General features: G+C 42.6%; 1 protein-coding gene across 1 annotated transcript in view; it reads right to left on the bottom strand.

Annotated features, from left to right (window-relative positions):
- Positions 1-14448, bottom strand: part of TMEM82 (transmembrane protein 82) — a 108522-nt gene that overhangs the window by 89154 nt on the left and 4920 nt on the right. Inside the window, exon 2 of the mRNA XM_078642524.1 lies at positions 21-93. Within this exon, the coding sequence (XP_078498650.1) occupies positions 21-93 (73 nt within the window). The remainder of the gene's footprint in view (positions 1-20; positions 94-14448) is intronic.

The following is a 14448-nucleotide window of genomic DNA, read 5'->3' as shown; positions in this document are numbered from 1 at the left end:
CGTGCAGAATGGATACTCACTTGAGGCACATGATGAGCAGGTACACCTTCATGAAGCTACACAGGATTGAGACAGCACAGGCAGCCACTAGACCTGAGGAAACAAATGGTGGAAAGTTGAACACCTTCTCATTTACACCAACAAATCTATGGCTACACTCCCCTGCCCCCATATGACCTCCTCTTGTCAATAATATATATTATTTAATATTTGTCAAATGTCAATTTCTTTATTTCAGCCTAAAGGGCCATACCAGAGCAAGATAAATACATAAATACAAAATATATGAAAGCAAATAAAAATACAGAGAATATAAAAGAAAGAAAAAAGATCTGACTAAATATAGTACAGTAAAACCAGGATAAAATATGTTAAAACGTTAAGTACACAGCAGCATTAGTGGGGTACCTTTTTCTGCCCTAACCTCCACATAGACATCAAATACCGTGAGACTGCAAAGACAATGGAGTGGCTTGTATTACTTCAAAGTATTCTAAAGGCAATGCTGTACTTCCTCATACCCAAATTACGACAAAGTGGCAAAATACACTTTTTCCTTGGCCCATGATAGGCTGGACAAAATAGAATTACATGTTCAACCACTTAGATCACCCCAGGGCAGAAGAGGCATATTTTGTCAGACTCTGAGTTCTCAGACCTTCATGCAGTGGCAAAGGTTTGTATTGGGAGGATCCGTAGGCAGAACTTTAAGTACAGGGTTCTGACAAGGCGGGTTCCACCTCATCCAAAAATTATTCAATGCAGTAGTATTTAATATCTAGTGATGCCTGCCTTGAACATACAGCTCACACCCAGAAATGAAGTGCAATTAGACCCTGGCAAAAACCCATCTGGACTATGCTTTTTTTATAGAATATTACTGTGTGGCTCATCCGAGGGTATATGTGTTTAGGATAATAGTGTGTTTTCAGTTACTGCTGGTCAGTCTATCCCCCATCCTTTCCTAATGAGGATTACCACATTCTTTCTCCTTTTGAGGGCAGGAGTAGAATGTGTGAGTGTGAGGGCCAGTGGGAGTGGAATGTCCCATTGTGCATGAAACTGCCTGCCTCTCAGGCCTGAAAGTATGGTCCTGCCTAGGGTCACCAGATGACTCCATGTCAACATGGCACAGTGATTCCAGTGTTGGGATTTTAATTGACAAATCAGTGCATTCTGGGAGCTGTGATATTGGTGTGATTCAGTTGAACCAAGGGGAATTACATAGCTGAAATCAATGATTTTAAAAGAAAACACGAGGCATGGAAAGGAAGTGTCCAGGTAACATAGAATTATCTGGTAATCCAAGTCTTACCCCTTAGAAGTAAAACACGACCCAGGACCCTTATTTGTTAATAGAGAGTGCACCATAGAATTGCAGTTATCCGTTATCGGTCTGTCTGTTGGGTGAAGATGTTGGTAATAATTCACTGCCCATCCCAAGGTTTCACTGATGAAAGAGAAATATCAATGAAAGCCCTGTTGGAAATAATTGAGCCATGACTGCGTGAGTATCCAATGGTAGCACTTCAGAATATACACATGTTGGAAGCGCAATTTGGCTTCTAGTTCTAGTAAGTGATGACACTGAAATCGGTCTCATTTTGGAATGAGTTGTTGAAATGAGCAGAATAGATCCTTAGTAAGAAATCACATAGATATTGTATATTGATCTCATTACATTGTGTTGGTACTAAAAAGCAGTTTTATACCTAGCCAGATTTTGTGAGCCATTTAGGCTCTAGATGTGGCTAAAATGCAAATATTGAGAGTAAGTTAGTCGGATTCAGTTCCCATAGTAAAAAGCTGTAATTTAGGAATTTCCCTTATATCCAAATTACAAAAAGTATATTATAAAAAAACTGGACTTGTTACATAAATGTGAAGGCATTTACATTTTTATTACATCTGATTGGAGTTATTAAAACGGACAATCCACTTTTTCTTGTTTTCTCTTTTTCCATTCTCTCTTCTTCTGATGTTCGTGTCGCCCTATGTTGTTTCTTTATCTGGAATATGATGCCTTTTGTTCGTATACATATATTATTGGTGACATAGATAAGGCTCAATGATTTTAAAATAGTTCTGCCTAGACATGGGTTATAGTTTCATAGTTTGCAATATGAAGGGTCGTTCTTTCTCCAAATCCTTCAGAAAAATATAGGTGTTTATAGTCAAAAGAAATGGATTGAAATGATTTGTCTCCACCAAGCTTCCCTGATAAGTTAGATAAATTCCTTTTAGAGCTCAGGCTGATGCCCTGCGTTGTTTGCAATGGATTAGCTGGCTCGCCCAGCAGCTAATCAGACCAAAGAATGTCGATTTCAAATCCAAAGGGCCTCACTTTATTTTGGAAAAAAGTGGGACTCCTTCCTCAAAAGGGTCATAAATACCAAAATCACTGAGAGACAAATGTGAAGCACATAAATTCCAACAAGTAAAATTCAAATGGCAGCACTGTGTGCCTTATGATTCTCCTGTTCTTCAGTTCCATGGCCAGTGGCCCCCACGCCCCACCACATGCACATACACATGGCATTCACCCCTTTGATCTTCAACTAGCAAAGAAAACTTACCGAGCCTAGCAGAGAGGGCTAAATGGACCTCTGGCCAAGTAACATTAATACAAGGATCTACACTGCCTCTCTGTCTTTCACTGGAATCAAAGGGCCTGCTTTTGAAGGGAACAGGGTTCCCCCACAGGTGGCTTCAGTGTCTCTGGGACTAATTACAATGCGGTGCACAGCAAGTGCACTTCCATAGATCCAGTTTACCCTAGCGCCTACCTCAGTAATGTGACAGCGGCAAAAAAGGAGAAGCACCCCAATACAAATGAAGACACAGCCCTTGAGATAGAGTAGGCTCAAAATGTGCACTTGTGTTAGATGAGTAATATAGAGGTGGCCTCAGACGTTTCAACAGTTCATTCTATAATATGAGTGCCCACCTGGTGTGCAAACAATTGGGGGGGGGGGGGCCCATTTGTGGCATAAGGCCAGACTTGCCAACTGTGGAACTGGGGAACCAGGTTAGAATCTCGGCGTCAGCTCAACACCCTGTGATTCTGGGGAAATCATTAAATCTCCCTGCGCATAAACAAAAAGAAAAATGAATGTGACCTTGTGTAAGGCAATTGGTGCTCATATAAAGCTGTACAATACATACAGGTCACATAGGCGCTATACAAATTGAAAAAAAGAAAAAATGTCCCAACTATAAAAGCTCGAATTCCCCAGTTATACTTCAGCCTCGTATAGCCTGGGGCTAATCTGAACTAGCAGCATCACCTGGAGGAGATGTGGCAGAGCTGCCGACTTTGGGGCGCACCAGGTTTGAATCCCGGCATCAACCTCTCAATCTCCCAAACCTAAAAAAATCCGACTTTGTGGTATATAATGTGGTGCTCATGTAAATTGCTTTAATGACCTTGGGCCAAGTTTGTACTGTTAAAAAAAGGCTTTTTTACTGGGGCTGACTGCAGTTTACAGATCAACCCTGGCTATACTGATACTAAGCGTCCATCAAATGGCACATTTGTTTTAATTAAAAACATTTTTAAAAAAGGTTCGCAATTGGATGCACAGACCCCTGCAGTTCCTTCTTCTGTTAACCAGCTAATCTCATCTCTGTGTTTCCGGCATTGACCTTTTTCTAGCCTGCATGCTTTTCTTCCTTCCTGTAACCTCCCGGAAGTAAGTCATTCCCTTTATAGTCAGACTGTTTGCCCATTTATCTTTGAATATGGGTCAAAGTCTGCGAACTCTTTGATTTTGGCACAGATGTTTACTGTTGGATCAAAGCCTCATTGTTAAGAGATAAAGAGAGCAGCATGCAAATTCCGATTGCTGCTTGTGGGGTGATTTGTCCTATAAACGTCCTATAAACCTGCGCACAGTCTGGGACGTAGCCTGGAAAATATACACCTTCCCACATGTGTTATTTCATCATATTTTTTATTTTCATTCCTCCTGGCTGTGGTACACGGATCTTCAGCAGTACTGTGTTCTGGCTTCAGAAAGGACGATAAGTTTTTGTTCTGCCAGTTGTGTACCAATATCATATTTATGTCACGTGAGGCAGGACGGTGTCCATCATGTCAATCATCTGAATGCTTGAGTAGTTCAGTGGAGAACACTGAAAACAGACCAATGAGTATATTCTCTCTTTGCTAAGGTCAATTGATCAAGCGAGTATCAGATTGGGTGAGCCTCAGCAGACTATACGCAAACGCATCAGCCTACAATAGAGGTTGGCGAAACAGAAAGGTATATTTGGCTTTGAAGAGTAACAAGCTGGACTCTTAACCCTTCGAATTTTATTGTGTATGTAACAATGAAAGCAGCTACTCTTTGGGTTGTGAAACCTTGGAACGATGTTGACTCTAAAGTTCAAAATCCATGTCCACGCTTGCGGCGTTGGCCCATTGCTTGAAATGGCAGAAAGGGTTCCTGAAGGATAAACCTTTTTTTGTCAGATTAATGAATATGCAGTTAAGAAATCAATTAAAGGGCATTGAAGATACCGGCATATCACACAAGTAATGTCCGAGTATTTCCAGCATGAAAAGAAACAAAAACAGCTGAAACCATGGATTTCAGTCTATGGTATGACGTTCTCCAAGTTAGTTAAGAACATCCCGTTCAGTATATCAAGGGTGCTCTTAGAAGTGAGTCATTCGTGTCCTTTAACCTGCAGATGTTGGATTTTATCTCTCACTGTCAAGTTCAATGTCGTGCTACCTCATGTGCTGACTATAGGCCACTCCAGGTGTTGACGAAGGCACCGCCATCTTATGGGAACATCCAACTGGTTCTATCGATAAAGACTGCCCTGCTCTGGCTCGACACTTCCATAATACAGCGAGTAAAGTTTGAATTTAGCCCCCAAGCTCAAAGGTGTGTCAAATGTAGAACTCTGAGCTGGGATTTCTAGTGGTGGCAATACCTGTATCGCAAACAACCCCATGTGCACGTTCTCACAGCTCACAGCTCACAGAGCTGACATGACTAAGAAACCCCACCAATGTGGCGATTTCTTACATTAATGTTATTCTAACCCCAGATGTGTGACACTTCGCAGGGCTGCTAAAGTATGAAGATATGTTGTAGGTTTGGAGGAGCTTTGTAAAAGGCTCTTTCACTCCCCAGTAAAAAGGCAAGTTGGAAATGTAGCAGGGATAGTCTGTTTCACATAAGACCAGTGAATCTGGAAAAAGTGATTATGTCTGTACCCTTAGCTGAGGTCAGAAACAAGGTGAGGAAACATAATAAAGTTGGGAATGAGGAGAGGGATCTCCTAAACATTACTTCTGCAAATTATTTTTGGGCCGTGAGTCGCCACCCCAACACTTTGGGAATCCCAAAGACTCGGGGTGGTTGTGTTTCCAGGTATGTTTACAAGCAAGGAGTCAAAGTGAATATTTATGAAGCATTTCTTCATATTGTCATTTAAAAAAAAACACAAATGGGTCTTCTTGAAGCCGCCCTGGGCTAACAAAAAACAAAAGAAAAGACATAAATGTATCACAACTAAAAAGCCAAATTATTTTCTGGCTTCCAATGTAAATACACTGGACAGAAAATATTGTTAAGGAGAGGCAAACAAAAATGCACCAAAAATGGCATTAATTATGGAACAAACATTGTGAATTTTCTTGACACTGCGGAGCATTTAGCAGGTGTGCTACAGTATATTATGCTATTATGATGAGAAAATGTCCATGAATAAAAATAATATAATAAGCAGGCTGTGAAGACAAAAAGTCATAAAACATTTTATTTTGAGGTCACTCTAAAAAAAAAAAAGTTTAATTTTTTTTAAAATCATCAGTAAAAATGCATTGTGACATACAAATTAAGGGTAAGGACCTGACTACGAGTTGAGCTGAGCCATATCCCCAGGTGAGTCACTGCTCCACCTGATAACGACTGGCCCAGTATTCCCGCACTGGGCTTCCTCGTCTGAGGGAACCACGGATTCGATTTAACTGCGCAGTAAATCTGCTTAGTAAAATCACCTTCAACTTGGGCTGCAAATGAAGGCCTTACTTAACCCTTGGACATGCCCAACCTCCTTGGATGGCAAAGAGGATGCCCCATTCCAGGCCTCATCCGCCCCTTTCCTTGGCCCTCCGCCCCACTCCTTTTCTTCCATCTTTGCCTCACACTAGCCCTCCTGGCCCACGTGTATCCCCTGCTCTCAGAAGGTAGCTAATGTGTGTGCTTTACACCTGACAGAATTAGGGATTCCGTCTGGTAAATCCAGCTCTTCTGTTATTCCCCATTACGTAGAGTTAAAGTCCCAATCAGACAGAACTGGTGAGTAACACCACATGGTGCTGGGCTAAACAGAAATAAGTCCAGTTCACCAGAGTAAGGTTAAGAGACACTTAGAGGGATAAAGGCAATGGATTTATTAAAATGTGTAAATTCAACCTGGGTGGGGGAGTGTAGGTGGCAATCAATTGCGAAGTTGTGTATTGGTTTTAATCAATATTTAGTTGTTAAAATTGAAGATTACAGTAAAAGTATATATTTTTTTAAGTGAATTAGGTTGTATCAGTATGGAGTTAGATAAAGAGGAACATGGATGATGATGGATTAAGGATATTAGGGTTGGGCAGTTAAATTATTTATTTTTAAAATGTCATTTGTCATATAAGTTTAGTTATTGTAAACCACATAATGTTAATTAAAATCTTAGTCTCAGAAAAAATGACATTTGGTGCATCCTCACATTACAACTCGAAGCGTGGCAAGTGCATAACAGAATTCAAAAGTATACAAAGGTTCTTTGCAACTGATAAAGAGTAGGGCTCCCAGTTTTCCATTTTTACTGATTTTTACAGATAAATACAGACAGAAAACAATGCGTTTCGTGTCTTGTTTTATTTTTAAAAGCAGAAAAATATTGAAAATTGTGATTCTTTGTGGCGCCTCGCCCTGCTGTTTTTCGTAATTTCCAGGACAACAGCTGAGAAGATAGACAGCATCGGAACTTAAAAACAAGTGGAGATTTCCCTAAATGGAGCCATATGTTAAATATATTTGCATTATAATGCTGATAATTACCTGTAGGTATAGTGTTTTGCTACATTTGGCAGCTTAATTTGCTAAAATGTGGCAGTCAGCAAAGTATGAGTGCATGTTTATCAGTTAAATATATGTGGAAATATACAATTTTAGGAATCCATACATTCACAAAACACAAAATAAATATGGATAAATACCAATAAGATGGCCAAAAAATAAATATGGATAAATACAGATGGAGATAAAAAAAAAAAAGCCATAAGTATCCCACCCGGGGGTACCACTCTCCCTGACCACTGCTGGTCTTGTGTTTCTGCGCCTAGTTTCACTCGAGCTGGAGCAAAGAACTGACTTTACCAGCCAGTAATTCCGGTGGGTAAAATCGTACGAAGCTTTGGCTCAGCGGCCAAGCTTCGTTCCACCGCTCCGGCTCGCGCTTTGTCTATGGAAAGGGGGGAGAATTTAATACTCCCCCCCCCCACCAGAATTAATCTTCCTTTTCCCTCTCGTATACTCCTAACCCTCTTACCGCCACCTTTTCCCCGCACGGAAGCTCCTGCTCTCATTTACCACCTGCTTTGAGATAGCAAATTGGAGTGATGAACCCCACAGAATTGGAAATTCTATGTGGCTTAAAACCAGGTCTGCACCTATTTCCAATTCTGTGGAGTTTAACTTGTACTGGGTGTATACATGTGCAGAGAAATCACCCCAAATCTATGCACATGTTTACTCCTAAATTGTTATTGGAGCCTTTGTCTATATGAAGAGAGAAACATTTTGCTTAGTTTCTATTCCTGGTGGAAGTTCGATATTTTATGAGATAGTGTGTGGTCAAAATCAGTAGATTATTGCAGAAAAAAAGTGAAATGGACTGAATGTTGAGCAAGGTGACCAGTATCCACCATCAACCTCTATGCATCTACACTAGTGCCTCTTTCTACTGAAACCCCTGAAAGTCACTGAATTATATCTGCCGCCTGGCTGGCACCGCCAAGCAGGACAAATCTTCATTGTAATCTGAGGAACTGAGATCTAGAACAGTCCACATTTTATGCATTTCTTAGTTATTGCTCCCTAAAATCGTTCAATGTATTTAGGGGTTGTACATATTCGAAAATGTAAACTTTGTCTAAATGGATACGCAAACTAATTGCATGAGCAAAGTATAAGAACCATCCATTTAGGCTGGGAAGCCTTTGCTGGGCTGTCCAATTGCTAAATCAAGCTGAGATCCATGCATTACGAAGTGTCACAGTGCTTTACAGAGAAAATGCATTTCTTCCTTATCTCTCTGAATTGTACTTTTCTGAAGAGAGTGTCTCTACATTATGGCCCTGTGAATAGTGCATTTCTCAATGGCGCACTCCACGTCTACTTTACTGGTCATCTATTTGTGAATTGGGCTCCTCTGAACAGTGCCTATCTGGATCTTGATTCACAGAATTGTGCCACTTTCACTCCTTCGAAATTATTGCCATTTAAATTGAAAAATTGTGACTATGAATTGTTTCTCCAGCAGCGTGCTCATGTGCCATTTGGGTGGGCCTTACCTCTTGGTGATGCCACTTTCTATTCCTCCCAGTGCCAATTCTCAGAACTGCTATTTTGAATTTTACCTCCCTGAAAGTGGTTTGTATTTAGTTAATGCAGGATATAAAACACAATTGGTTCTATTGGAGCAAAAACATATAGTTCTATGTAGACAATCCCTTTTGTCGTTATACAAAAAGGATATAAAATCCTTTTTAGATATCTTTGATTAAGTAGAAATATTCATTATAAATGACAGAGCACAAATAGGTCTTGGTTTCACAACCCTTTGATGTATTCAATTATTTCATATCAGAATCCCATGAAACAAACATAATGGCTGATCCTTAGTGTAAAAGTAATTGATATTTGTTATTCTCGTTTCACATAATTACTATGTCAAAATGATTTAAAGAACGCCTGTCTCAGACAAACAAATTAATAATCCCAGATTGTACATATTTAGAAAAGTATATCTCTTCCACTCTCCACCGGACTTTGGATATAGTACAGGCTGAATATGTTTCTGTGAAACGATTTTTCAGTTTTTATCTTTGCGAATTGAATTACTTTCCTCAACTGATGCACTGTATGAGCACTTTTTTCGCCTTTACAACAAGCAGCAGCCTTTATGTTGGTTTCATGTGATTCTTATGTGAAATAATCTGACCTCACTTTCTAGCGTGTTTTACTCCCCAAAGGCATGTCTCCATTGCCTTGCAGAAGCCGTCTGTCTCTACTCTACTTTTCAAGATTCAAATATTTAGAATTTATTTCTATTTGTGCCACTCCAAATTTTCTCCAAACTTTTGATTACGTGATATTCAGGTAAAAGTGCCACTCTTAGCTCTCTTTTTCTGTATCCTTGTTTTACAAACACTCCCATGTTGAATCATCACCCCTCTAAGTATATTTTCCGGAAGGATCTCCAATCTGTGATCTTCCAGAGATGTTCTGCTCCTGTTTCTATTGTCTGGGCTCATCAGAATCTCCTTTACATGTGGACTAAGCAGTGAGTAAGGGATGCTTGATCTCATCTCTGTGCTATTTTTCCAGGGAGAGTTTTTGCCCAACAGCTTCCACCCTCTGCCAGCAAATTCTAAAGACAAAATGTTTTCCTTCGTTACTCTCAACTGCTTTTTCTTCCCTGCTGTTATTCCAGCCACTGCACCTTATTTCTACTCGTCTCTCACTCCCACAGCACTTTAACACCTGCAGTGTCGCCATCTCAATTACTAACCCACTACCCAAAGAATTCAAAATGCAAGACAACACTTCAACTTTCTTTGTGTGATCCTCTAAGGGCATCCTTAAAATATAGGATTTTTTTTTTTACCAAGGTCACATACTATCCTTTCAGGACTGCAGTTGGAATATTACCTTGTATCCTTACAATGGTGGAGGTACTTGTAACTAACTCACTGTTTGAAGAGTCCTTTAGGAAAAACCATCCTGAAAGCTGCAATCCTCACCGATTCACAAGCTCTTTGGAAATGTAGGGGCCGTGTTTCAGGACTCTGTGGGTTGCTGCTCTTCATTCTGATCAGTTTTAGAAAGCTTTGAGAGACAGGGGGAACACTTCTTCTGAAGATATATCTCATAGAGAGATCGGCTATTCTGCTGACAAATGACAAAGTCAAGATCTCAATGAGGATATTCTGTATTTCAGTTTTTAAGATTCTACAGGGCTGTCATTGGATGCCTAATTGTCTTCAATAAGCTGGCTTCACAAGAGATGCACTAACTGCAGATGTCCCCTGCTTACTGTGACCTACTGCACAACATGTAGTCTTGTCCCACACAGGATACGGAAGAGTGGAGTTCAGGTTAGAAACAGAGGAGACAAATGGTTATGGCTTTCGGAAGACTGTATCGTTGGACATTCTCTATGAAGTGTTTGGTACCAAGGATGTCACAAGCCACCAGAGAAAATAGATTGTGACTTAATGGTAAATTACAAAGATTTGTATTTTGGAGATGGTGGAAAATGGTAAGCTCTCAAATGATTGTACTACTGAATATCGACCTCCAGAATATCGTGGACAAACTATCAAGGGACAAATTATTGAAAAGTAAGTGCATATAGGGAAGTATAGACTTACTATTTCTAACTTCACATCTACGTACCTTGAAGACATATGTATCACCTAGGTGCATATATGTGGAGCTATGTATAGAGCATCTAGCCCCTTCCGTGCTCCCGTCAGCCAATGGCCGACGGGAGCACTCCCTCCCTGGTGCTGTGAACGACCGTTGGCCGTCGCAGCCCCGCCCACCCTTTAGAACGCCCACACCGCAGTGGGATTGCAGCCGCAGTTAAGGCGCTAGACTCACTTACCTGTCAACATATTTTTTTTTATGTTTTGTCCTCTGTATTGTCTCCCACTGATTTTCTTGGGTTGATATTCAGGACACACACCCTACGAAGCATTGAAACTGAATGACGGAGATGACATCCTAAAATGAGGTCCTAAAGATGAGGTCCTAAAACCAGCCGGATGCCATGATTGTATGCGAGCTCCCTTCTTTCTAGAGAGTGAAAGGGCGTAGTGATGCTGTGAAACTGAAGTTGCATCGGATCCCCTAGTGATATCCAACATTGCATTACCATTTTTAATGCAGCTTCTTCTTTGGCACTGAGGTTTGGTTTCAATTCCTCATGATTTTTGTCCTCTTCCCTACTCCACCTAACACTCATAGCACGATTTTGTCTCGAGTTCTCCCGCATTGCGGTTTGGTATCTTCTTTTGGTTACTCCATGTGGAATACTTGTGATAGTGATGAACCATTACACAATTCGGGTTACCAAAATACAATGAAAGAGACAGATGTCACAAAATGTCGGTAGGCTGTGGGTAAGAACTATAATCTGCCACTCGGCTCCCATGATAACACTCCCCTGTAAACTGATGGGCACAACACAGTTTAACTGAGGTGGACACTAAATGAGATTTCAGTCTAAGCGTTTCGATTTATTGAGTCTATCCCTGTATGCTATTGTTACCTCGATGTCTGTAAAGTACATTCTTCTGTTTACCTTTGAGTATTACTATGTATAGGACAACTTCCACAGGTTAACAACTGTTCGGGTATGTATATATTTCATAAATAAAGCACTCTGATGAGTCTGGTTCACGCTATACAAAACCAAAAATAATTCAACAGGATGAATGCTTAAATGCACTTTCATCAATGTAACATTTCCCCCGCAAAAACATACAGTACACTCATGATTTAATCCTGTACAGCAACCCAGACCTCCTCTTCATGAGGGTCATCTGGCACAGTGCAGATATCAACCAGTAGCACATGAAGCTGCTACAGATAAAAGGTGGAAGGGAATGCCGTAACCCACAAGAACCATGCACATGTCATCCCACCTTGTGTGGCAGTAGAGTGTGAAACCTTATTGGTCAGGTCCAACCAAACCCCCATAGAACTTTATCATGTCGGCTCATTTGGAAATCCCCCACATCTCAATGTGCAACTTTTGTGGGAGCTTTTACTGCCTACCTCCTCAACCTTCTCATCCCCAATGTATGCATTCTTGGGAATGTTATTACCTGGAGCTCTATTGCCTAATGTCCAATGGACGCAATAGGCGTATGTGCTCGCTTCTTGCACCCACAGGGCAGTAGCACAATGCAACCGAGGGAATCCTTTGCCTTTGTGCCTGCGCCATAATATAGACACTCTGGGGCGGAGGCAGAGAGGCTGTCAGGAAGCACACTGACTGTGCCACAAACAGTTGGCGCAGTTGGTAAGACCCCTAAGAATGCCTCATCAGAGGGGTCCATGTGGGGACCCGGGAACCTGTCGTCATCCCCCTTAAATGTGACGTCAGACCTGCTGCCTCGGTTAAAAGGAGGTGGGTGGCTTCAAACAGCTGGTCCGCCTTTCAGTAATGCGCTTCACCCCTGCACGGAGAGGAGCGCATTGACTGGAATAAGACGCACTGTCCCACTGTGCCCAGCGCGCCCATATAAAGGCACTGCCTGGGACTTAGGTGACCAACCGTCCGTAAATTTCACGGACAGTCCGTAATTTCGGCCGTCTGTCCGTTGTCCGTGAAGGATTCTTTAACGGACGCCATTTGTCCGTCATTTTAACAGGGCACCGGTTGCCCCACCTTAAAGCCGGCACAGCTTGCACCCACCTCCCTTCTTGACTCCAATGCTGCACCAAAGCTCTTCAGATACTCAGCAGCATTGGAGAGGCACAGCGGGATGGCAACCCTCACACCTCCAGCCCTTGATGACCTGTTAAGAGGTGCTTGGAAGGTGACTGAGAGGGAGGGGCTGCAGGTTCAGGAGCAGCGACATCTATTCACATGCAAACAGCCCTGAATGTGTCATGTCTCTGCTATTTAGAGGGGGGCTCACACATTCCATTTCTACCCAGGGCCCCAAACATCCTAGACTCGGCCAGATTACACCCCTGATTACACCGAGCCAGAACGTGGTTCTCTTCTCAGAGCGTAATTACTGTCACTAAATTGTAAGCAAACCTCGGTTCTTCAAACATGCAGTCTATAATGTAATACAATAAAGAAATGGCACAATCGCACCCACACTGATTAACAAAGTATGGAGGACAATTAGTTCAATCAGTTCTCTTAGAGTATCTCCTGTAAGTACTGTACATCACAGTAGGGGATGGCATTTTGGACAGAGAGCCTGTCTTCTCATTGTCTTGTGCAGGAGGGGGCGAGGCGCCCAAGATGATACTAGAATACTGCATGCCCACCCCCGTGCCCACCCTGGTGGATCCTGTTCCCTCTCCTGTGATGGCTCCTGCCCTCCCCTCAGTGATGGCTCCTGTCCCCCCATGTGGTGGCTCCAGTCCACCCCCCGCCTGTGATGGCTCCTGTCCCCCAATGTTGTGGCTCCAGTCCACCCCTGCCTGTGATGGCTCTTGTCCCCCCCTGTGGTGGATCCTGTCTCCGCCCTCGGTGGCTTCTGTCCCAGTCCTGGAATGGCTCCTGCAGCGAGGGTGAAGTTCTTGACGGGCCTCTTCTCAAAAGGGCTCAGCTCAAAATTAATATGGAAAGGTGGGCGAGTAAGTAAGTGAAGGGATGGGTGAATGGCTGGATGAATTAGTGAAAGGGTGAATGAAAGATTGAAAAAATGGATAATGAGAGAGGATGGATGGATTGATGAGTGAGGGGAAGGATGGAGAGAAAATGTAAATAGCTGGATGTATGGGTGGAAGGGTAGCTGGATGATGGATGAGGGGAAAGATGGATGATGGATGAGGAGAAGGATGGATGGATGGAGGGGATGGATGGATGGATGGAGGGGAAGGATGGATGGATGAGGGGAAGGATGGAGGGGATGGATGAGGAGAAGGAAGGATGGATGGATGGATTGATGGATGAGGGGAAGGATAAATGGATGGGATGGATGGATGGGTGAGGGGAAGGATGGGTGATGGATGAAAGGAAGGATGGATGAGGGGAAGGATGGATGGATGAGGGAATGGATAGAGGGGAAGGATGGATGGATGGGTGGGTGGGTGAAAGGATGGATGGATGGATGGATGGATGGATGGATGGATGGATGGATGATGAGGGGAAGGATGGATGATGAGGGGAAGGATGAATGATGAGGGGAAGGATGGATGGATGACGAGGGGAAGGATGGATGGATGGATGGATGATGAGGGGGTGGGTGAAAGGATGGATGATGAGGGGAAGGGTGGATGGATGGATGATGAGGGGAAGGGTGGATGGATGGATGATGAGGGGAATGGTGGATGGATGGATGATGAGGGGGTGGGTGAAAGGATGGATGGATGATGAGGGAATGGATGGATGATGAGGGGGTGGGTGAAAGGATGGATGGATGATGAGGGGAAGGATGGATGGATGATGAGTGGGTGGGTA

The sequence above is a fragment of the Lissotriton helveticus genome, chromosome 5_1, assembly GCF_964261635.1.
Source record: "Lissotriton helveticus chromosome 5_1, aLisHel1.1, whole genome shotgun sequence".
Classification (NCBI taxonomy): Eukaryota; Metazoa; Chordata; class Amphibia; order Caudata; family Salamandridae; genus Lissotriton; species Lissotriton helveticus.
Note: the sequence above shows the minus strand (reverse complement) of the source record. Positions and strands in the feature narration are given on the sequence as shown.